Source organism: Symphodus melops (assembly GCF_947650265.1).
Source record: "Symphodus melops genome assembly, chromosome: 18".
NCBI classification, from domain to species: domain Eukaryota; kingdom Metazoa; phylum Chordata; class Actinopteri; order Labriformes; family Labridae; genus Symphodus; species Symphodus melops.
Window position 1 is genome coordinate 19,833,496 of NC_136708.1, and position 22,818 is coordinate 19,856,313.

The 22,818-nt window shown below is 44.3% G+C and overlaps 1 protein-coding gene across 2 annotated transcripts; it reads right to left on the minus strand.

Annotated features, from left to right (window-relative positions):
• Positions 1–125: 125 nt before the first annotated feature.
• ago4 (argonaute RISC component 4) lies at positions 126–21,992 on the minus strand. 2 transcript variants are annotated; one of them, XM_079368428.1, is made up of 19 exons: positions 21,752–21,992; positions 14,566–14,737; positions 14,266–14,386; positions 13,026–13,207; positions 12,147–12,283; positions 11,403–11,537; positions 10,719–10,806; positions 10,351–10,498; positions 10,118–10,237; positions 9,742–9,903; positions 7,933–8,066; positions 7,284–7,468; positions 7,030–7,189; positions 6,460–6,649; positions 6,077–6,220; positions 5,753–5,887; positions 5,542–5,643; positions 4,601–4,800; positions 126–4,407 (listed from the first exon to the last, which is right to left on the minus strand). In XM_079368428.1, the coding sequence occupies exons 1-19, from the start codon at positions 21,969–21,971 to the stop codon at positions 4,299–4,301; spliced, it is 2,844 nt and encodes a 947-aa protein (XP_079224554.1). In that variant the 5' UTR covers positions 21,972–21,992; the 3' UTR covers positions 126–4,298. The 2 variants fall into 2 exon arrangements, with proteins under 2 accessions (XP_079224554.1, XP_079224553.1); XM_079368427.1 differs by having other exon boundaries at positions 7,933–8,081.
• Between the last annotated feature and the right edge of the window lie 826 nt (positions 21,993–22,818).

Sequence of the window (22,818 nt, forward strand, 5' to 3'; positions counted from 1 at the left end):
TGATTTTATGCTGCCAAAACAGCCATCGAAATATTCTGAGTTACATGTTAGTCCACAAGGGGGCGCCAAAATCTACACAACCCAACAGTTCATCAGGACATAAAGACAAGACAAGACACACCAGCTTTATAATGGGCATAAAATACCTTTTTATTACTTTGCACATTAACACAAGAATTCCCTGCAGGCTAAAAAAAACAAACAAATTATTTGAATTTGTCACATAATAGCAATAACAGCGATTGAATGGCCCTCTGCTGGGGGGGCGGAGCTAGAACATAACCCTGCCCTCTCACGACTGGTTGGAAAGGGGATCCGTTCATTCACGGAGTCGGAAAGATCCGATTCTGTGATTCTATTGCTATCAGACGATCACACACAGCTTCAGAGACCACTAGCAGAAACAAAAAGAAAACAGAGCAGAGCTATAACAAATCCCCCCCGCTGAAAACGAGAACTGAAAAAGGGAAAATAAAATGTAAATACACGATACACAATGTCAAATTACAAATCCGTTAAGATATAACAATATATCAAAGTGAGAGGAATTGAAAAATAATTCATGCTCTCTTTCTATTGGGGCACAGAAAGAAATGTGGATCATTTTTTAAAAAGGTTAAAAAGAGGTAATCCTGCTCCGCTGATGCTGAGGACCCCGGCACAAAGAGGAAGTGCATTTGTGAGGGGTCAGCAGAGTTGCCATGGAGACAGGAGAGCCTCCCCCCTCCACAAACCGCCAGGAGGTGTAGCCACAGTTACAAACCAGGAGCGAGGAGACTAAGTAGACGCTCCCTTCAATAACCTGGGGAAGGGGGGAAGGGGTTGGGTCTTTAACGTGGTCCATGTTTGAAGAAAGTACCTCGTTTGAATCTGAACCCAACGCAAAGACTCGACTCCGTCCCTCTACCAGAACAAAACCGATCGGTGTACCTCCCAAATTACTGACATTTGTGTAGGAATCTTTAAAATGAGTCTTGGAGAGACTGAACAGATATTGCTAGCCTAAAACAGTCCCGACTAAATTCAGAAACATTTACCCCCGAAAAAAATAAAAATAAAGAAGCATTTATATTTTTTTCTTTCTCATAATAAATATGATTCAAAAAGTTTTTTTTTCTTGTTTTGTTTTTTCAAAAAGGACAATACTCTGGCATGCAGGCGAGCAAAGTCTACATTTTGTTACTTGAAAAAAAAAAAAAAAAACTCTAAAGCCTACATAACTATTCCACCAAATGCACATTCCCACTGATTGATACAAGCAAATAAAAGGAACTAAAAGTTACAAAAATAAAAAAAAGTACAGAGACACGATAGTAAGAGTAGACCAACAACCACAATGAGTAGAATTATAGCTTGGTTTTTCCACATTTGAAAATTACAACTGGGTCAATATTGCTTTGCAATGTTACAAACAGGGAGTGATCGTTTATCAGACTGGAGTTTAAGGATCCAATATAGTAAAAGGTTAAAAAAACAAATCAGTCCCCGTTTAGAGATGCCACATGAACGTTCACTTACAGCTGACTTGGATTGTTCAAACTAGTGCATGTTTTAAAATTGACCTGCCCTTCTTTTTTTTTTTAAACACAGTCTTATTGCATGCAATGCCTGGACAACACCCCCTTCAATCCCCCCCGCCCCCCCCCCCCCCTGACTCCATGTTTCCTGCCCACGCCTTCACCATCACCATCGCCCACGTCCACGCCTCCAACAGGCGGGTGCTCAAACTCATTCATAGTAAACCTGCTGCTTTACGGGTGGTTTATTACAAAAGCGTTTTCACTGAGCTGCCCCCCCCTGATGAGGCGTGCACGTCGACCTCTCCTCCAAACCCTCCTGTCCCGTCCTGTGTTTTTTTTTTTTTTTTTTTTTTTCTGATCGCGACACCAGGGGGCACTTCCTGTGCAAGCCGTCACCACGACAGTGTCGCTGTAACAAGCTGCCGTGTGTTTGCGTTTACAGGGGGTCCAAGGGCAGTGCTTATGCTTATTTTTCAATTCATTTAATCCAGTGTTAAAAATGCATATAAATGTGAAATCAATACGGTCAAATAGCTTTAAGAGACTTTAAAATGGGTATACCTCAAATACACACAGTAATAGAAACCGATTTTTAAAAAGTCTAAAAATTCAACTCATTGCCAATCGCTTTAAACAAATCCCTTAATCTAGGTTCAGTCTGATCACAATCCCTGATTGTCTCCATCTAGCGGATCTTCATCCAGCCGACGCCAGCTGAGCGATGAACACAGCGGCAGACCTGGAGTGCTACACTATACCTTTAAACCTGCTGCTAGATTTAAGTCACATCCTAACGAGAAAGCATGAATTCATCCGTCCTGGGGCCTCACTTCTTCTTTTTCTTCTTCTTCTTCTTCTCACCATGAACCCAAATGCTACAAAATTAAACGCTCCAACCCAAAAGCTCTACCCTTTAACCTGCAGCTCCACAACTGAAGTCTATTCCTGAATCGCACTAGTAACTAGAGAACTGGCTTGGCTGCCAACCGTAAAATTTCATCACAATAGTAACAACATTGACAACAACGAGAACAACAACATCAATGGTAAACTACTAATCCTAAACAACAGCTCTTTTTTTTTTTTAAGATAACCACAAAACATCTTATATTAAACTTTTACAAATCTGCTTTGTTGATTCGTATGTATAAATGCATAAAGGTAAGAGAGATTGAGAGTGCCCTCTGTTGCTTGCCTAGCGTCCCGGGTCAGTGCAATGAATTGGCCAGTTAGCAAAGGAGACCTCAAAAAACAAAAAGAAAAAAAGAAAAGAAAAAAGGCCAAAAAAAAAAAAAAAAAAAAAAAAAAAACTAGATTGGTTTCCGGCCGTTAAAACTACTAAAATCAACAGAGTAAAGCAACGTCCAGCAGATTCATCATAAACTCTTTCAGATAATCAGGTCCAAAGAAAATTAAGATCCTGCTTCACACACAGACCGAACGGCTGATAAGACCGTGCTCTGTGTGTGTCATGCCTTCAGAACAGGTCCCAATGCTTAGCCAGTCACCGGCCCGACCGCGGTCACTACTGCTACACGTCAGACCTGAACTCACTTAATACTTGAAACGAATTCAATTACTTTGATTGGATGAGATTTTTGTTCATGTTTCAGGCACTAAAAAGGAGTGCAAATCCCGTCTTTGTGGCGTTAGCATCACGCTAACACACATGTAATTCAAAGCACTTCAATTAATAAGTGATTCAGGGCTGCTACAAATACCCACACCAGCCTCTGGGAGGCCTGTTTAAGTCATATGTCTCAAAGTTGCTCTATAGATGTAAATATATGCTTATATGTACTGTATGTGTGAATATAAAAACAACAAATCTGAGGCATTTACAGCAGTTATCTCCTTGATTTCCCTTTACAATTCAGTGGCCTGCCATGAAACACACGTGCGCACACGAACACACTCTCATACAGCAGAACATGTATATACAGAGACGCACACACACACACACATTCACGCACTCACATAAAGACTTGGGTGTTCTTCGTAAAGATGGGAGGAAAGTAGTAATGGGCATGACACCCAGGTCACCTCGCTTGTAAAAGACGGTAAAGGAGAAAAGGTTAAAACACACGCTCATAAAAAGGAAAATATATATATATAGAGATATATATAGATATATATCATTCTCAAAAGGTCGACTCCCCTCCATCTCTTTCCTGTAGAGTTCCCTCCCCGCCACCCAATAAACCCAAGACCTTGTGACAGATTTTGCCCAAAAGGGCTTTGAGGTAAAAGTAGAGAAGAGTCCTGCTTAGCTGGGAGAGCTAAAGAGCTGCGCTGACACAAGTTGTGCCAATCCACTCCCTTGCTCAGTGTATATTACAAACACAAGAGTGCAGACATTCAAATAGAAAAAAAAACTCAAAATAATGGCTCAACTTGTAGTATGTGTGTGTATGGTTTTTTTGTTTGTTTGTATGTTTCTTCTTTTGTGCATTGGAAACCTGTCAGGGTTCCCAGTGCTGGATTGCTGGTTTGAAAGGCGGCTCTGTTTGGGAACGCTGGTTGGAGATTGTTCCTGGAAACAAAAACAAAAAAAAAAAACCTGCCGGACGAAGAGACGCAGCAGATTTTTCCCCCCCGTCCAAAGAGCCGCTTTGGTGCAGATTCAGAAAATGTAGAATGAGAATGAAGAGAAAGAAACAAGGCTACACGAGAAGAGAAGAGAGGTGGAAGAAGAAGAAGAGAGAGAGTGGCAAATAAGAGATAAACAGACAGAGAGAAAGGGAATCCGCGGGTGGACTGGCTGACGTGCTCGCTAGCTCAGGCGAAGTACATGGTGTGCTGAGTATCATAGTGGATCTGAACTGCCTTTGCCAGCGCCTGAGGGTCCCGGCCGTTACTTTGGCCCGACACGTGGCTGCCTTCAGCGCTGCAAGACAAGAGAGACGAGGGTTTACTATGAGAGGACAATCAAACGATTTCTCCTGCTGTTAGCTTCACGCCTCAGGAAACACCCTGTTGACCTATAGTCAGTCCTGATGGTTTTCACTGCAGCTTTAAAACTGTCCCCTTTTAATAGGAGGAGGGGGTGTTAAACTACACATATCCAGAATCGTTCTCACCTGTCGTGGTCTTTGTCGACCAGGTGATAGCGGGCTCTGAAAGCCACCAGCCGGGCGTAATAAGCTGGAGCTGGGATGGAGACGGAGCGCGTGCAGCGGACGTAGGTGTGGCACAGCTGGTAGGTGAGGAGCTGCAGCTCATCGGCAGTGAAACAGTTGTCATCCCACAGGACGTGGTAGTGGGAGGGACGACTGGTTCCCTGAAGGAGTAAAAAAACATGTTATATGTCAGCATTCGATAAACTGCACTATATTACTATATCAAACACAGGGGCTGGACTGGACAAAAGAAGTGGAGGTCGCCTCCAGGTCTGGAAAGTGAATGCAGTGATGCAGAAGTGCCTTAAACCTGCATTCTTTCCAGCGGCCACCAGGGGGTAACATCACTGGTCGGAAGAAGAAGGTGTGATTATCATTTAAATGGTCCTTTACCTCTACTTGAACACAGCAGGGCGTTCATTGATTACATGATGGTCTCAGAGTGACACAGTCAGTAAATCAGTGCATCACGGATGTGGCTACCTCGTGAATGACGAGTTGTTTCCACAACAAATCAGAGCAACACGTTGCACCTTCATTTCTAAAAACATGGACACATGCAATCAAAGTCCTAAGAGTAACGAGGGATACCGTTGACGATTTCTTACCTTCTAATTCAAATCTATGGGACTAACCTGATCAATCTGTTTACTCATCAAAGTGCAGCTTCAAAGCCCACAGTGTGTGAGCTGAGATATATACTATTACTGTCATTTTTAAATAACAGCCAATCCAGTGGGTCAAAGAAGCATCTGAGTGATGCTGTTATTTGCATAACGCGCAGTAAGCAAGCTGTAATGACCTCCACTTTGTGTGAAGATGTGGGTTATGTGGGGAAAAGGAGGTTTCCCTAACATCTCTTGAAGAGCCGACCTTTGCTTTTTATTTTGTGTATCCCTTACCTGAATCCCAGCATGGCTGCACAGGTAGAAATCAAACTCGGACGGGTGTGTGATGGTGCTGTCCACCGTGGTGCCAGCTGGAACGTTCCCGCTCTTCCCAACCTGCAGGGTTCAATCAATGAGATAAATGATAAATTTTTTTTGAGCCAGCGTTTCAGCAAAGAAAAACCGCTGCTGTCCAGACACCACGGCAACGGGAACTCTTACTCACCCTCTCGGCTTTGTCGGAGCAGAAGAGACGGGTGTGGTGACGTTTCTGAACCACGATGTAAGTAATGCCCGGCCTGTAATCCTCCTCCAGGCTGATACAGGCCTTCCTGATGGCTATCAGCTCCGGCCACGCTACCTGAAAACAAAAAGGGTTTTTTCCTATTTATACAAATGGCACTTTGTTTAGGACCGTGTCTGTATTTGGGAATGTGGTGTATGGGAGTGTGTTATTTAAAATGGATGAATCAAAGCTGCCTTTCATTACGTCGGGTCACTCTTGGGATTTGCACCAATCAGAGAGAGGTGAGCTGGTGAAGCGTCTCACCTGTTTCATCTGTCCCTCCGACACTCCCCCACGATAATAGATGATCCGCGTGGGCTTGAAACGCGTCGACTTGTAGAACTGGATGAGAAGCTCCCGCACCATGTTGGTCAAATCTTGGATCACCTCCTGGCTGAAGAGCTGCTCCTAAAGAGAGAAAACAACGGCACCTGATTTAGACTCCAGAAGGTGAAACATTTTGAATAGAAGATTTAGCTTTTCCATACAAGTACTAGCATGGAAAAAAATAACTGAGTAAACGATATAGTACGATTTCCTGTATTCCATATAAATATTACAGGATCGATCACTTTCATATCTAAACACATCAATAGTATATCAACAGTATTTCAATGAATGTAAAAGTAAATGAAGTTTGCCATTACCTGGGGGGTTGGTGTTACCTGGGACATATCTTGTCTGGATGTCTGGACTCGAACCGTGGCGCAGTAACGGCTCGGGTGGCCATCCATGCTGCCGACTACCGCTGCGATGGACGGCTTTTTCCCATCACCCGCTGGAGGATGGGTGACATCTGCGCCCAGGAAGATGACCGGCTGCTGGAAAACAGAGGGCCTGGACGCAGAATAGGATGCACACACACACAAAAAAAAAAAAAGAAAGAAAGAAAGAAAAAGGAGACTTTGCATTACAGGACTGGACAACATTTTCTCAATTACAAACCCATAAGCAGAAAACTATGAAGAAAATTAAACTCGGATCCAAACATCAAGACACAAAGGATAGAAAAGATTCCCAGAATTCAAGTTCCAGACTGATGGCTTCCAGGAACAGCTTCATTTATATGGAAATGATGCAGATTACTAAATCCACTTGGACCGCTCTCGACCACATGATTACTGAAGCATCTGAACGATGTCCGGCATTCACAGCCAACATGCGATCCTGCCTCCCATCTGGACTAAAAGGCAGACTGTAAATGAATAAATTCTGACCTCTGGTGAGGCACCAGGACGTTGTTGATTCCTCCCAGCTTGGCGTTGATCTTGAGGCACAGGTTCGAGAGGGTCTGAGGGGACGTCTTCACTACGTTCTTCACCTGCACACACTGGGTCGCCATGCCGAGCAGGGTGTCGCCCACACGTTTCACCTCAGCTGGAGACCAGAAGTCAACATGATCGATGTGATGAGGAGAGGTCACCTTCACCCTGGTCGGTAAATGCAATAGCGATGGATTTCACTTCCTTACCATAGACGGGGGTTTTTCCAGGCAGGATGACCACGATCAGCTGCAGGCCCACGTAAGACATCTTCAGGTGTTTGAACATGGGCTCCACGCTGTCAGCTCCTTGGGCGTATTTACAGAAACACGGCTGGCCTTGGATGGGCATCCCAGCGTCCTTGGAGATCTTTCGCAGCTGGTCGGTGAAGCTCCTTTTCGAACGGCACAAAAAAAAAAAAAAAAGCGCGTCAGAAATCGGCAGGACAAGCAGACGACATCCAACTGACACTGAGGCATCGTAGTGAGTGCGAAAAGCAACCAACAAGGAGCTAACACATCAAGAATAACAATGCTAATGTGATGACGAGTGTGGAGTGGGTGTGCATGCTAACATTTGCTGGTCAGAAACGAATGTCCTGAACGTGCTAAAATGAATATGATGCATCACGATAAATTATCTTGCTCACATGAATATTTGTTTATTTACGAAAACGTGGCCCCCACTCTTTAAAGAACTTGGACCAGACATTGCCCTTTTATATAGACGTCCTGATAGCGTGACCTTAAAGAGAGCAACATGTGGATAAGCTCCTTAGCTTCTGCCTCGCTCCGTCCCCTCACCCGGGTCCTTTGGGAGAACAAGCCTCGTTACTAAAGCGTTAGCGGCGTGACTCACTTGAGCAGGTCCTCTCGGCACTGTTTCTGCGGGGCGAAGCAGGCCACGGCCCAGACCTTGATCTCGATGCCGGCGTAGAACTGCTTCCCTCTCATGTCCCACACGCCCTGGTTGGGCGTGGCCACGGTCTTATTCTGCGGAGAGAGTCCCTAACCTCTTAGTCAACCTTTCGGTTCAATGAGCTGACACAAAAGATACACACACATTTGGATTTTCATACCACGAGCGTTCTTTAAAAGTCCACCAACTAAAAAAAAAAGGTGGACCAAGATGTACAGAGCATCAATTCTCAACCTGCTAAAGTAACGGAACATCAGCATTGTGCGTCTGTTTTCATGCTGGTTTTCCTCACAGATGCATCATTAGGCCGCTGCTCCTGCACCCGGTGTGGTTGTGAATTCTAATTCAAAAGGGCCGTGGCTTTCAATTAGGTTAACAAGATTTTCCAAATGCCATTAAGAGCCTTTGTTCTTCTCCACAAGTGAACACAATGAACTACTTCAGAGCGGCATGCGAAGCAAAGTAAGAGCCTCGCCATCTCATTACAAGTTTATCATCCAATTAATCAACTTCATAGAATCGAGAAAATTATTAAAAGTTCATTCATTTCAAAACAACGAGCAGTGCACCATCACACAGCCGCTTCCCATCTCATGCTGTCTGTACGTTAAAAAAAATAAAATAAAGAAAAAAATATGACGCCAGTGTTTAAACATTGTAAGACGAACAATGTGTGCCTGTCATTCATGCTCGATGAGCACAGGAAGAGCTTTGAGTCTACATTTAAGGGCATTTCACTGCAAGCCGATTAGACTCAATATCCCAGCAGGCAAATGGTAAAGCGAGAGAGAGAGAGAGAGAGAGAGAGAGAGAGAGAGAGCTGTGATAGGATCTCGTGTAAATTAACAGACGTATACTTCAGAAAGCCAGTGTGGGATAAGGCTGGCAGCTCAGTCTGAAACTATTCCTCCACAGGGATGATTAAAGTTTCATCAAGTCATCGCAGAGTCACCGAACGCTGCGGCTCAATGGCTGTGTGGTATTCCAGCATATGAACCTTTTTAATATCAGATGAGAGATGAAGTCACAGTCACTCCCCGGGCTTTTAAAGAGACTCCCACTTTCATGTTAGGTGACGACGAGTCTCATCCTCCTCCTGTTGGCAGCACACCTCTCTCTCTCTCACACACACTCACACTCTCTCTTGTCATGAATAGATCCCCGCTTGCTCCTCTGCAGAGAAGTTACCTTTCAGATCTGTTTGTTTCTGCTCCATAGTGTTTACTCGTCTTCTCTGCACGCGCCGACAAATGACATCTCTATAAACGGCTGATTTCAGATTCAGCGGGTGAGTCTCTGCAATCTAACAAATTTGCCCCCCCCTGGCTCATTTCCCTCCGCTGACACAGGCCCAACGTCGTACTAACAGACTGGGGTACAGCTGTGTGAGTGAAGAGACGCCTCAGGGTCCACACAGAGGGGGAGATCCAGGTCAATATATAATTATGGTTGTTTATGTAGTCCCGACTTGATTTAATAGAGGCAGTAAACTTTGTGGGACTAATAAGTCGACAAACATCGACAGCCCAGACTGACCAATTAGAGGTGTTGCTGATTCTGTACAGACTCCGCCCATTCTTTGTTTGTCGACTGATCATATCCTCAACTCTTCTGGATAATATCACAAACCTATTGGTTTAAAACATGGGCATGTTTACGCATTCCCTCTGTGATGCTCCCTCGCCCCCGTGTGTATCCCGAACATGCATGTATCCCATGTGAGTGCAGCCCCCCTTTCCCAGTACTCACCCTGCCACAGTCCCGCCCTGTGTCGGTGCTCACACGGCCTCCATACTGGAGCATGGGGGCTGGGAGCACGCGGCCCGTCACCTCGGTCATGTCATTGTGCACGACGATGCCAAACTCTTTCAGGTAAGGGTCCGGGCCCCCGACCATGCTGTTACTCTTGACCTGGGACAGAAAAAAGAAAAAGAGGGTGGGGGGGGAGGGGGGGGGGGGGGGGGGAAAGAAAATCATAAGAAAGTGGATTTTCTTTGTTAATTCATCGTTAAAGGGAAGTTACTGAGGACACAGTAGAAGCTTTAAAGTCCTTTAAAGAAAAGTGACAAAAGAAGAGCTGGTTCAGTTGCTTTTCTTCGTCCCACCTCAAGGAGACAGCACTCACCAGTCTGCTGATCTCCTCCTGTCTGTCGGGCGCAGAGCGAGCTGTAGCTTTGATCATGGTGGACGTCTGGTTGTCTGTCAGCTTCTTAATACAGCGCTGGCCTGCGACTATGTTACAGACCTACAGAGAGTAAGGAAACAAGACATTATTTAAACAGAACATGTCTCACATATAAGAAGAGAAACATCAGGAGAGTCAAAGGAGGAAGCTTGTTTTTTTTGTGTCTTCCTCACCTCCAGGGGAAGGTAGGTGTGCTTCTGTTCCTGCCCAACTTGCAGGCACGGTAAATGTGGATACTTGAGCTGCAGATTGTACTTCTGCTTGAAATACTGAGCAACAGTGCACTCCATGGCTTGGCCGTTCTCTAGCTGTAAGGGGAACCTGTGAACAAATGGAAAAATGTGGGCGAAGCAGGCGTAAGGTCCACGCAGGAGAAATAAAACAAAACATGACCAGAGCTGCATTAACTGGAGGTTTGCAAGGTTTTGGGACTTTTTTTTTTTTTTTTTTTTTGGTGCTTCACACAACACATGCAACATCGCATTTGTTGACATACGAGAAAAAATAAAATAGAATTGAGAAGTGAAGGGATTTCACTCACGTTTGGTGGCTGGCAGGTCGGCGCGTTACATTGCACACACGGTACTTCCTCTTCATTTGACCACAGTGTGTGACCTCAACTTTCAAGCCTGTTAAAAAAAAATAAAACATTTGAAAGAAAGTCAGGCAAGACGTGGCGCCATTAACACAAACAACACAGCTCGATATTTCAGGGTTAACGACTGCATGTTTAGATTGTGACATCTTTCCATTAAGCGGTCACTTTTTGTTCCTCTTCTGTTGTTTTCAGGCCGAGATAACAATAAATGCTGACAAAGCTGACAACGGTTGTAAGTAGGTTTTTTTTTTTTTACAGCTTGTTTTAAAAAAATACTCCAAAGGGAGACGACTCAAAGCTTACACGTTTCTCTTGAGGTAAATATGTGATACAAATTCTGCTTCAAAGTGAGCGTTTAAAACCTGAAAAGAGCCACCAGCTCCTGCGAGGTTTCTTTGTAGTGTCTGAAGTGAGGACACAGACTAAAGAAGCTCTAAGGCAGCATTTTATTGCATTAAAAAAAAAAAAAGGAAATAAGGAAAAGCATTATGAATACTTAATGGTCAACTGCAGAGACGCAGTCTTTAGTCAGCCTGAGGTTAAGGAAGGATGGTGCCGAGAGCGTAGAGGGCATATACAGCATACATCGGCTGTTCCATGTCTGATGTACACCTTTAGAGCGCTCACCTCGTATTTCCTTGGTGAATTTGACACGCTGCGAGTCGGTCAGGGGTTTGGTCTGTTCGTTGATGTTCTGTATATCCAGCACCTCGCACATGAACTCGATCACAGGCTGAGCGCGGTAGAAGGCTGTGGCTGACACTGAGGGGGTAAGAATGTACACAAAATCAATCCCATATATCAGCAGGTCTACTAAAGCATTAGGACTGTATCACAGGCAGCTTTGGTTGGCGAGGGGATACAGTGGTGACCACGTGACCCTTAAAGCCCCTTTCTCTGAGTAAGACACTTTTCACAAAAGGCAGCCATGCTTTAAAACCCCTTTTGAAAATCTTCACAGGATTGTTGGTGACGATCCCCACACATTACTCAGCCTGATCTTTCTGCATGAAGGTGCCTGTTCACTAGCTTACATAGCTGCCAGAATCTGATGCTAGAGACTGAAAGAAATGATAACTCGGTTTTTAACTAACCAGTTAACCAGTTAAAAACCAGAAATATTGATTATGTTAACTATCATGTTCTACGTCGTGAGCTTGTCCACACGTCCCTCACAGCGAGGGACGTGTGATCCCTGTCGGACGGGAGTGGGGGACTGCTGCCTTAATAACTGCGTTGTGTGCATACAGTCTACAGTCATGCACCGCTTCAAGTATTTCTACATCCTCTCCCCTCCTTCTTCTTCTTGCTGGAGTTGACGTTTTCCTGAATCTTCCCTGCAGCCCATCTTTCACACAGAGCAGGTCTCACCATCGATGTTGAGCATCATGTTCCACATGGCAGGACGGACGGACTGATGGAAACCGAACCACACCTCCCGTCCTCCACCCAGAGGATGGTAGTAGCCTTCAGGGGGGGAGAAAAATGAACGCCCCACAGGAGTATACCTGAGTGCAAAACAAAAGCAGAAGAAGAAGAAAAAGCTAGATCAGTATAGGTTCATGCATCGCCACGGAAACTGACCTTTAAACAGGAATACATTTTGTTCAACCTTTAGATATAAATTCATAACTATGTGTGTGTCATGTTAAATACACAAACGGACAAGAAATTAAAGTTCAAGGGTCAGGGTTTGTTTTGTTCAATACAAAATTGAATGTTTGCACACAGAGGTTTAAAATGTAACGCATCTGAAAAGGTAAATAACCCCAAAATTAAATCTGATGGTGTGCAATGAATCTGTTTTTTTGTTTGTTTTTTTTTTCTTAAAATGTCCTACGATTCTGTTTCTCGATTCTCCAACTCATTTAGCTGACGCTTTTGTGACGTAAATCTGAGAGTAAGTACGACACATGCAAGGATCTAAAGGAGGACAGGCCGTGCACAGGACATGTCCTGTCTGAAACAGGCCTACACAAAGTCCACTGGGTTTTTAATTCATTCAGGGATGGACACAGACATTTATTGGATTGCATTGCCCTGAGGTTCAGTAGCAACACCTCTGTGCAACAAAAGCTTCTGCTCCTGCGTGACTCACCGAACGTCATCATTATATTTTGTAATGTGGTTTGATCAGGAAGAAGCACGACAGCAGGAAATTAAATAACCCTGACAAATACAGGCTGAGAAGTAATAACTGTCAACAGGTGCTGCGCGTGTGAGATGAGCGGGGGTGGTGAGTGTCTGTACCTCATGGAGGGCAGGTGCCGCGTGATGACATCCAGAGCCTGAACCGAGTCCTCGGGGACCTCGTTCAGGTGGCCTGACAGAGCCTCCAGCAGCATCTGAAGACTGACCACAGACACCCACTGCAAGGACACCTTAAACGTCTGATCTTTCCCCTCCCCGGGCAGAGTCACCTCCAGGTCCACCTAGAGAGAGAGAGAGAGAGAGAGAGAGAGGAGGACAGGACACAGAAGACAGAGGAGAGAGACGGAAGAGACAGAAACAAAAGATGAGGCGAGGAGAAAAGGTGGAAGAACCGGCGACAGGGAACGAGTGGCGAAAATCACCAACGACAAAGTGGACTGAAAAAGAGCAACGACTCTGGGTGACTTGCTTTTTCTTTGTCGTGATGACAAAGAGGTTTGGAACATTTAACCCTGAAGCATCTTTACACAGCTTAAAAGACATTTTAGTATTGCCGTCTGTAATTATTTTCAAACGTTCACGTTGACAGTAAACCTCTCTTATTATGAAGGTTCCTTTTGTTTGAAGTATTTATTTCTTACTTAGACAAAGCTCCTGCTCATGGTGGATTTCTACGTCCTTATAAATCAAGAACATGCACATTGCTGAATACCCATCCTTCCTCGACACACACACTTTTAAGATGCCCCTTTGTCTCTGGTCCATAAACTGAGACACATAAGTGCACTGATGAAATAAAGATCAGCACATCTTACCACTGAGACAGAACATCTGCAGCTCCTCGTCCAGCTGTTTACATTATGCCTATCTTTAATAGAGAGAGTCAAATAATCCCTTAAAAAAGGGCCTTTGATCATGAAACTTGATCAGCCTTTTTTCTTTACTCAAACATCAACACTTGTTGTCAGATCGACTCTGTGAGGCAACATCAGCATTTCAAAGTGAAGGATAAAATGTGTTTAAAGTTCCTGACTGCGAGATCATTTCTGCACAGAATGCAATAAACAGACCAAGTAAAGAAATGTGAGCGCAGCGAACTGTCTGCACAGAATTCAGCGCTGGTCTTAAATTCCTCTCTGAGATTTCAGGATGACGCTAACAGACCCACAAGCCCTCGACCTTCTCTACGTAACGTGGGGCTGCGTTCTTCTATGCAAAAGATTTCTCCCTTTAAAAATCCTTCAGTGGTCTGAAGTGCCAAAATCATCCACACCTTGTTTTTGGAAAACGACCCGTCACGATTGGTTTGTGTGCTTGTTGAGGAAACAGAAGTACTAACCCTGTCCCTCCCAATCGGCAGTGGATGTGCTGTGTACATGTTCCGCTTCCCGTCGTAGCCAGGCTGCCGGTCCCCAAAGATCTGCATCTTGAAGTGCCGCACCATGGTGTCGACCACCTCCCTGCAAGCGAACAGGGGACGAGAAGACGCACAAACGTGTCATCACTGATGGAAAACCAAAATGGTCAACAAAGCTCATTTCTTCTCACAGTTTCTCATCTTTACATCTCAGAAAAAAACACTCCCTCAAAGTTAATCTCTTATCCCCATGTGTGTGTTTTAACGGGCAGATTTGTTTACCTGTTGACCCTCCGAGGCCGTTTCTCAGGCTTGATGTCGATATCATAGTGATAGACATCAATCTTGGGAATCTGCACCTGGAAGTGGTTGGCAAGGAGCCGGATGGGTTTCCCCACCGTGCCAAGGCCGGGACGCCGTGGAGGCTGAAACAGAGAGGTTGGTGCGGGCGGGCCTGCAGAGAGAGAGGGGGAGAGAGAGAGAGAGAGAGAGAGAGGGGGAGAGAGAGAGAGAGAGAGAGAGATAAGTGAATATGCATCGACAAAGTCTCTAACTAATTGATTCTTCTCACCGAGTAACAAGAAAATGACCAGCAGCCTACTTCACAAGAGTGTAAATCAAAGGTTTTATTTCACACGTGTACGTAAGCTGCAGCAACAGAGGTCTGCGTGCAGGTTGTTTTTAAGATAAAATAAGATAATCCTTTATTCATCTCGCGAGCGGAGAAATATACAATTTTGCCTCAGTATCAACGCTACGTGATAACGGACATAATCAGAGTATCAGCAACGAGTACGAAGCAGCTTCATCACGATGGAACTGGCTGCTTGAGATAAACGCCATCACCTCCTCCCGCCGCCTTGCACTGAATTTTCCTTCACTTTTGACTTCACTTCTTGTGGAAATGTAACGATGGGGAAGGGGTGGAAGATCAGCGTGTGTGAAAAGGCTAAATAAGTTAATATACTGATTATTTCTTTCAGATTTTTTGGGGCCTTTTTGGGGGGGGGGGGGGGGGGGGGTCGTGTGAAACCTCCTACAAACTCAGGGGTGAGGGACGAAGTCATCTCATCAATGAGGTTGATGATCATTACGCTGATCCAGATCAGTGGATCGATGCTTTTGTGATGCAAGAGTTCATATGATCGTTTGTCAAAACTTTATTTAAACATTACTTTCCTCCTTCCAGAGATGACGGCGCTTTAATGCGGTCGGCCTCCATTAAATACTGCAGCTTAAATGAAGCATGCTTGGCGTTTCTTTTCAATGGGAACAAAGGTTGGGACAGAGTTCATGTGTGCTCAGTCTTTACATTCAATGTCAAATGTAAAGATGAACGTCTGCGACGCAACGCCACGCTTGTTCCAAACCATCTCATCAGTGACGCCTGCTTGAACGCACTGAAACGGCCCCGGCGTACCCACAAACACCGTTTGACTGCTCCGTCACTCTGCCCCCTGACCTACATGGGTCAACAAGGGGCTGGCAAAACAATGACCCCCAATTATCCTTGGGCCCCGCCCCCAGCTCCACCCAGACACACAAGGGCGCCCACCCCTCATGCTGAGACAAAGAGCGAGCTCCTCTCAGACAGACAGCAGCAGGGCCATACGGGGGGGGGAGGATGCCACACACAGTCTGGGGATTACCGTTACAAGCATGCATCACACACACACATATACGTTCATGCGCGCAGGTGCATTTTCAAAACGTGGAGGAAACACCTTGATGCTTACATGATCAGAAAAAGAGAAAAAAAAAAGCACATGTACCTCCCTCATCCTGCTGCAGGTGAACTCATTACTGACATACTATAAACAGGAAATGAACATTGGAGCGTTTTCCTCCTTCCTCGATCCGTTGCGTTGGGCTGCTATATATAAATAATTCTACACAGGAGAACATCAGACGAACACTCGCAGATACAGTCCATCTTTGCTCCTGTCTCTGGGAAAAGGAGACAAAGACTGAGAGCGTACTGAAAAAAGGCCGAACGTACACACTAAGTTAAATTAATATTGTGTCGGTGGTATCGAAGGAGGCTTGGAGGAGGGCGCTCGCTGCTTTTGTCAACTGACAGCTCAGGGACTGCGGGGGTCCTCCTGAACTCCATGCACCCACACACGCTCCAGTTAGCAAGTGAAGCGCGAGAGCCCGGACAATTAGGAACCTCCCCATCGCTTCCTAACATGCCCTCATCTAGCCTGGGCCCCAAATCGTCTCCTCCTCCTCCTCCTCCTCCTCCTCCTCGTCTTCCTCCACAGCTTCACTAGAACAACATCTGTGTTCCCCACAGCAGGATGATCATCATCATGAATACCTCATCTCGAGCCACGTGCGATCGTCTCCGTCACGACTTGTACCAAAAAAAAAAAAAAAAAAAATCATCTGATGATTCACTCCACTTTGTCCTACTGGCCCTGTTACCGATGGCAACAACAGGCTGTACAAAGTATTCTGAGCCAGGCTTGAAAGCTGAACATGGTGTGTAATCACAAACTAAAGCATTTCAAGTGCATCGCTAGTCAGACGTTTGCATTTAATGTCTTCCTGCGGTGCGCTGACGATGTGTGCTCGTCTTCTACATGCTCAGGGATGGACATACAGCCAAGTCTAACCCTTGTTCACCTGATCCCATAAAACGTGCAGAGTTCAGTTTAAGACTTCTGCAGACCGGTTTGATTTGATTTAACTGTTTGTTTACCTTCAATTATTCAGACATTTATTGTTTATTATGCATGGTTTAAACAGAACCAATGAGCTCAGTGGAGAGGACGGATTCAAAAAAAGGTACGGACACATTTGGTTTATATATAAAAAATAAAAAAAAAGGAAATTATGCAGAACGAATATGTGGTAGAGAATTCATCTGTTTATAAAAAACACTCTGAATGGAGACGAATGGAGAAACAATTCCAAAAAACAAAAAGTCAATCATCTGAACTTTCTTTAAATTTATCGCAGCAGTTTGAGATCACTTTTGGCAGGATGCTGGGAGGCGTTGAATTATTTATCAAGGAGCCCTCAATCAATACCAAAAAATAATTTAATAACTCCCCATCTCTGCCCACAACGGGCGAGAGAAAATACTTAAGACTGCTCTTCATTCCCGAGGCTTGTTTGAGGGAGCTAAATTGAAAGACTTTGAGTCCCTCCAGATACCGCAGCGGACTGATCGTCTGACTCTGTACACCGCTTTCTATTTTCTTTTTGCTCTGCGAGCACCAGCAGGTACAGCAGAAAGCGTTTCAGTCCATGTGTGAGAGGCACAGCGAGTGTGAGCTCTTCCACTTTAACCAAAAACAGAGCGGCACCTATATTTAGGCTCCTCAGCTGCTACACTACTGCCCTTAGAAATGTGAAAGGAATCAACCCCACGTCTAACAATCCAAGTTCACACCAGCGACAACCTCAGCTCAGTGTTTTCAGAAACTGCACCTCGCAATTATTTCTGCGTTTATTTCTCACGTGTTTCCTGGATCGGTGGATTCATTAGTCCATGTGATGACAGAAAATGGGGAAAGTGGACGTCTTGAGTCAGATGTTTCTTCCCAACAGCCCAAGGATGATTTTTTTTTTTTTTCCAAAGAAAAAAAAACGGACCGAAGAGCTGAAGTGAGGAAATGAAAAATGATATTTTTTAAGCAACACAAACGCAGATTAAATTTTGGCCAAAAAAACAGAGCAGTAGTTTCAACGCTGAATTTGTTTCTAACTTATAACATCCAATTAGATCGGATTCAAATTTTTGTTTCTCCATTCAAGCAGTCGTCTCAGCTTCAACACACAGCAAACACAAAAAAGGCTGATTGTGTCTCTTATTGATTATCCTGCTGATTGACCTCACAAGTGAAAATCTGCCAAACCACAGAGACTTCTTTAATCAAACTTGATCATTTTAGACCAACGTCGGATCATGAGACGAGAGAGCATGAAGTCTTTAACCAATAGAAATGGTTACGCTGGATAAAAAAATGAAGTGACTAGAATAATGCATTTTGTAATTTGGGATAGATCAGGGTTTAATTCTGCCTCGATGGTGAGAGAAACTTGGCCTCCATCACCGTTATTGATGATCTGACCTGGACTAAAGCAGTCATGGAGGACAGCCATCAAATGTGATTCAAATCAACAGTTTTTTGAAAAGCTCCACAAAACCCTCAATAAGACAGTGTAACATGTGTCAAAGAATAGCTGACATCATGTCAGGCTGCAGGAGACCCTCGCTTTATGTCTTTTCTGATAGAAATCTGAAGTTAAAAGAAAAACCGGTTTGGTCCTTTTTTAACATCCCATGTAGCGGCCTGTCATACATTATTGAGGAATACAGTGCACAAACTGAGCAGGCAGAAGATTCATTTTTTCTGTTCCACAGAAAAAACTCATTAATAAAACATTTCAATTAGAGCTTTAAATCGCGTGAAATAGACCCTCCAGACTCGTCAAACGTCGCATTTATTTAGACTTTGATTTAAACGACCTGTCAAGAAAGCTTCTTCCACGGCTTTTAATGCTTCTGCTCCAACATGGCACAGAGCTGCTGCGTCTACTTTGACTCACAGAGGAAGTGAAATTAGCTTCTTCTTTTTTTCTTTTTTTTCCTGGCGCAGAAAATGACAGACGCACAAGAGGCCAACTGGAGCGTTTATGCTCCTCGTGTAATCCTGCTGAGTTTTGTCTGTTTGGACAACCAGCACACACAGCAAAGTACAAATAATGTCGCCCGCGTGTGCTACAACTGGGCTGAATTTACTCTTTGTTTACATACAGCGTTAAACCGCAGGAGGTGTGTGACGCTTTCTCCCATTTGCGAGGACGTGAACGCCACTTGTGCACTGGAGGTTACTAGAGAGAGACAGCTGGGCTTAAGCTAAGCATGAGGATGAGACGGCTTGGCCGGTTGATGAGTCAGAGACAAGCAGCCCTGAGCAGGGAGCGTGCAGACACCCACACCTGCAAATCACCTGGATTACTGTCGACGACGCTGGACTGCTGCGGGACAGGCCGACGTACTGAAATAGACTTAAGAGAAGGAGCGTCTTCCTCGGGAGACACTGATCTCAGCGTTGAATCGTTCAGCTACGACTCTACGTTTACATTCCCTTCACCTCTGCAGCCGATGTTTGGCAGCAGCACACTGATGGATGCATTACCCCAACTGGCAGAACAGCTGTTTGCTCAAATTACACGCCGAGTCTGTGCGTTATAAGTCCATACAGAGGTTTACATTCAACCAGGACATTCAGTTCTTTCTCTTATTCATCAGCCACGTTTTTAACCCTTCAGCCTCAACCTGGCGATATAAATAATCCCACAGTTGAGTCACATGTTTCAGGGCAGCGAGGACTAATTTATGTATGTTTATATTGTTGTGAGGTCATTTTGGAAAAATAAGGAATGACAATCCTCAAACCAGAACGTCTAAAATGCTCATTTTTAACTCTTGTAGGGCATCAAGCTGAAGTTCATTTCGAGGACGTCAGCTTAAACTTCAGGAATAATTGATCGTCTTTTTCAGATTCAAATCAACCAAAACATCAAGAAAAAGGAAAAAAAACAATCACTCAAAAATGAAACAAGTTGTTAGTTAAAGTTGTAGTTGTGTGTTTGACTTCATGACACACTTCATTATCTCTGGAGGAATAACTTCAATGTTGTCGATCTGCATCTTTCCTGCGCTAATCTAGGCGTTTGTGCATCGCACACCATTAGGATAGAAAACAGGATACATGCGAGGACACAACATGTCTACAACCTCTGGGAGGAAATACCAACCAGGTAAAGGCAAAAAATAAAAAATAAAAATCAGCAAAATTATGTAGAAATAAGGTCGAGCTGGTTCAGAGGAAGCTGATGAATGCGATAGGAACACTTTGTCCTCCAGAGGAACATTACACAGTCATATCTAGATCTGTAGTTTGTTACCAGCTTTAAAAAGCAGCACAGTTGCTGCATCACTTGGATGATTGCAGAGTCGAATCTGAATACAGCTGTTGAGTCTCTACTTTAAAGTCCTGGTGTAAGTCAGCACGAGCGTTAAAGGCCTCATGTAGGCACTCGACTGTTTAGCTTATTAACATTATGTGTCTGCAACAAAGGCAAACATGCATCCACACAATCCTTTTTTTTTGCAAGGTTAACGTTCATTAAATACTACTTCATCCTGCAGGAAGTACCAGCTCTTGTTGTCATTTGAAGGCTTGCACTGATTGGTGTGATCATGGGGGCTCACAAGCGCGCACACACACACACACACACACACACACCTGTGGATGGCCTCCAAACATTCTCCAGGACCCCTCACACAGCACCATGCATGTGTTTTAACATACATTCAGAGCTGCTGCTGCTGAGGGTTTTCCCTCCTTATACAATGCATGCATGTTTTCCCTAATGCCACCACCTTTTGTCTCAACTAAAGCATGCGAGCAATGTGTGAGATTTTCCCTGCAAGCTGATTAATCTCTCATGCATTTCAATGTAAATATTTATATATTAACTACTAGAGTCATGTTGGGAAATGTGTTGAGTTAAACACATTTTCCATGTTGTGACAATAACGATGCATTGCTTTAGTGGGTGTGTAGGTGTGTGGCTGATGTGCTTTCCCCCCATCAGATCGCTGCATCGCTGCTAAGTAAGTGTCTTTGTTATCATATAGCAGATGAATAATATAGAGCTGGCCTGCAGATGTGATCGATAAAAGCGCCATCCATCCCCCCGCTGTGCTCACTGAGACTGAAATGACGAGACACGAAAAAAATACACACGCTTTTCTCATCTGCAGCCAGTAACGTGTTTAATTAGGAATTTATGCTTCTTTTTTTTTTACACCCATCGCTGTCATCTTGGACAAGGGGAAGCCCGAAGAGACGCACTGTTCTCGATGGCGAAGGTACAAATGTACATCATGGTTTAGCAGGAAACCCAGAATCGACTCACAGACGGAATAATTTGATTGTTTGGGTCTAATGTTAGAAATAATGTCGCAGCAATAATGTGGTGAAAGGTGGAAAAGGAAACACATCGTGCACAAACATCAACGTAAACACACCACGACGCGGAAGGAAGGAAGGAGGAGGAAGGAAGGTCCTGGTTAAATCCCCACTCACACACGCAACACACAATGCCAGCCCCGACACGACGAGCTTCGCGTAAATAAAACCGCGCAGACATTTCAGGAGACCCGATAAAAACCAAAAAAACTCCTCGTAGGGGCATGAAACGTCGCTTCCGCTCGATGTGAACCGTCTCACGTAGACACAAACAAAAAAGCATGTACACACACACATATACAGACACACACACACACACCACGGGTTGGGCCTCGGTTTGTTTTCCCCGTCAGCTCGCGAGGCCTCGCTGCAGCCGCGGCCCCCAGTGAAGCGACGCATTTGCGCACACGCGCCCCACACACGGCTCGCGCTCCTCGCTCTCGTTTCCGATCTTCTCTTCATAATGTACTCACCGGGTCCGAGCGCTTCCATGGCCGAGGCCTCGCTCTCCGTCTCTGTCCCGGCCTGGCGGCTCCGTACCGACGCTGAAATTGGGGGCGGTATCGCGAAGCTTAAAGTGGCTAATTTAAGAAAAGGGGGAATATAGATACGTGCGTGGATGACGGCTGACTGGACTGACTGACCTGAGCTACCACTGCTGCTGCTGGTTCTGGGGGATTTGGAAGTGCGCATGCGCCAGTTAGAGGCCGTGGATAGCGTAGTGCGCATGCGTAATTTTCCTGAACCGCACTTTAATGATCACAGTCAGCGGGAGGTCGGCACGTATAGTATAGATCCAACATGCTAGCACTGAAAAGATATTTTAATGCATGAAGTGTCGTCAGATGGAAAGGCAAATACAAACAAGTATGAAATAATAAATGCATGAAAAAGACGTGAGGCAATATCTATACATATGAAGTGGAAAGTAAAGTGTCTGTGTGTACACATTATATTATTATTATATTATATTATATATTATTATTATAAATTACTCAGTTTAAATTCTCCTTTCAAATACAATTTGACGCCCTGTCATAGATTTAGGTACTTTAAGAGCTGCAACAACATGCTAACACATTGGTGGATGATGGATCATTATCAAGTAAAAAACAGTAATATATATATATATATATATATATATACTGTTAAAATTCCAGTGATTCCAGTCACTTCCATTATCGGCTTTAAGCCTACTTAATTAAAATATAATAAGCAATTGAATTAATCAGATTCTGTAGGCCTACCTGAATAAAAAAACAGTGTAAGATAGATACATAGATAGATGTCCTTTATCATCCAAACAGGGGAATTAGAGCAGCAGGTTATCAAGGCAAATATTTTACTTTACTGACAAATTAGTAAACAAGCAGGTAAGACTGTAAACTAGGAGTTTTCCTTCATCGTCATTGTAGATTAACATTCAATAATTATCATGGACCTGCTATTTTATGATAAAAGGATTTCTGCACATTAGCTTAATATTCAAAATTTTGACTAAACAACGTGTGATTTTTGTTCTTGTAAATTATTTGTTGTT

What these genes read in the sequence shown, in the direction of transcription:
- ago4 (XM_079368427.1), bottom strand. Translation starts at nt 21,971, where the DNA reads ATGCGCACTTCCAAATCCCCCAGAACCAGCAGCAGCAGTGGTAGCTCA. An exon ending in CGGCACCTGCCCTCCATGAG is followed by an intron (nt 12,284 to 13,025) that starts GTACAGACACTC and finishes TTTTGCACTCAG; the next exon opens with GTATACTCCTGTGGGGCGTT. An exon ending in CATGATGCTCAACATCGATG is followed by an intron (nt 11,538 to 12,146) that starts GTGAGACCTGCT and finishes TTACCCCCTCAG; the next exon opens with TGTCAGCCACAGCCTTCTAC.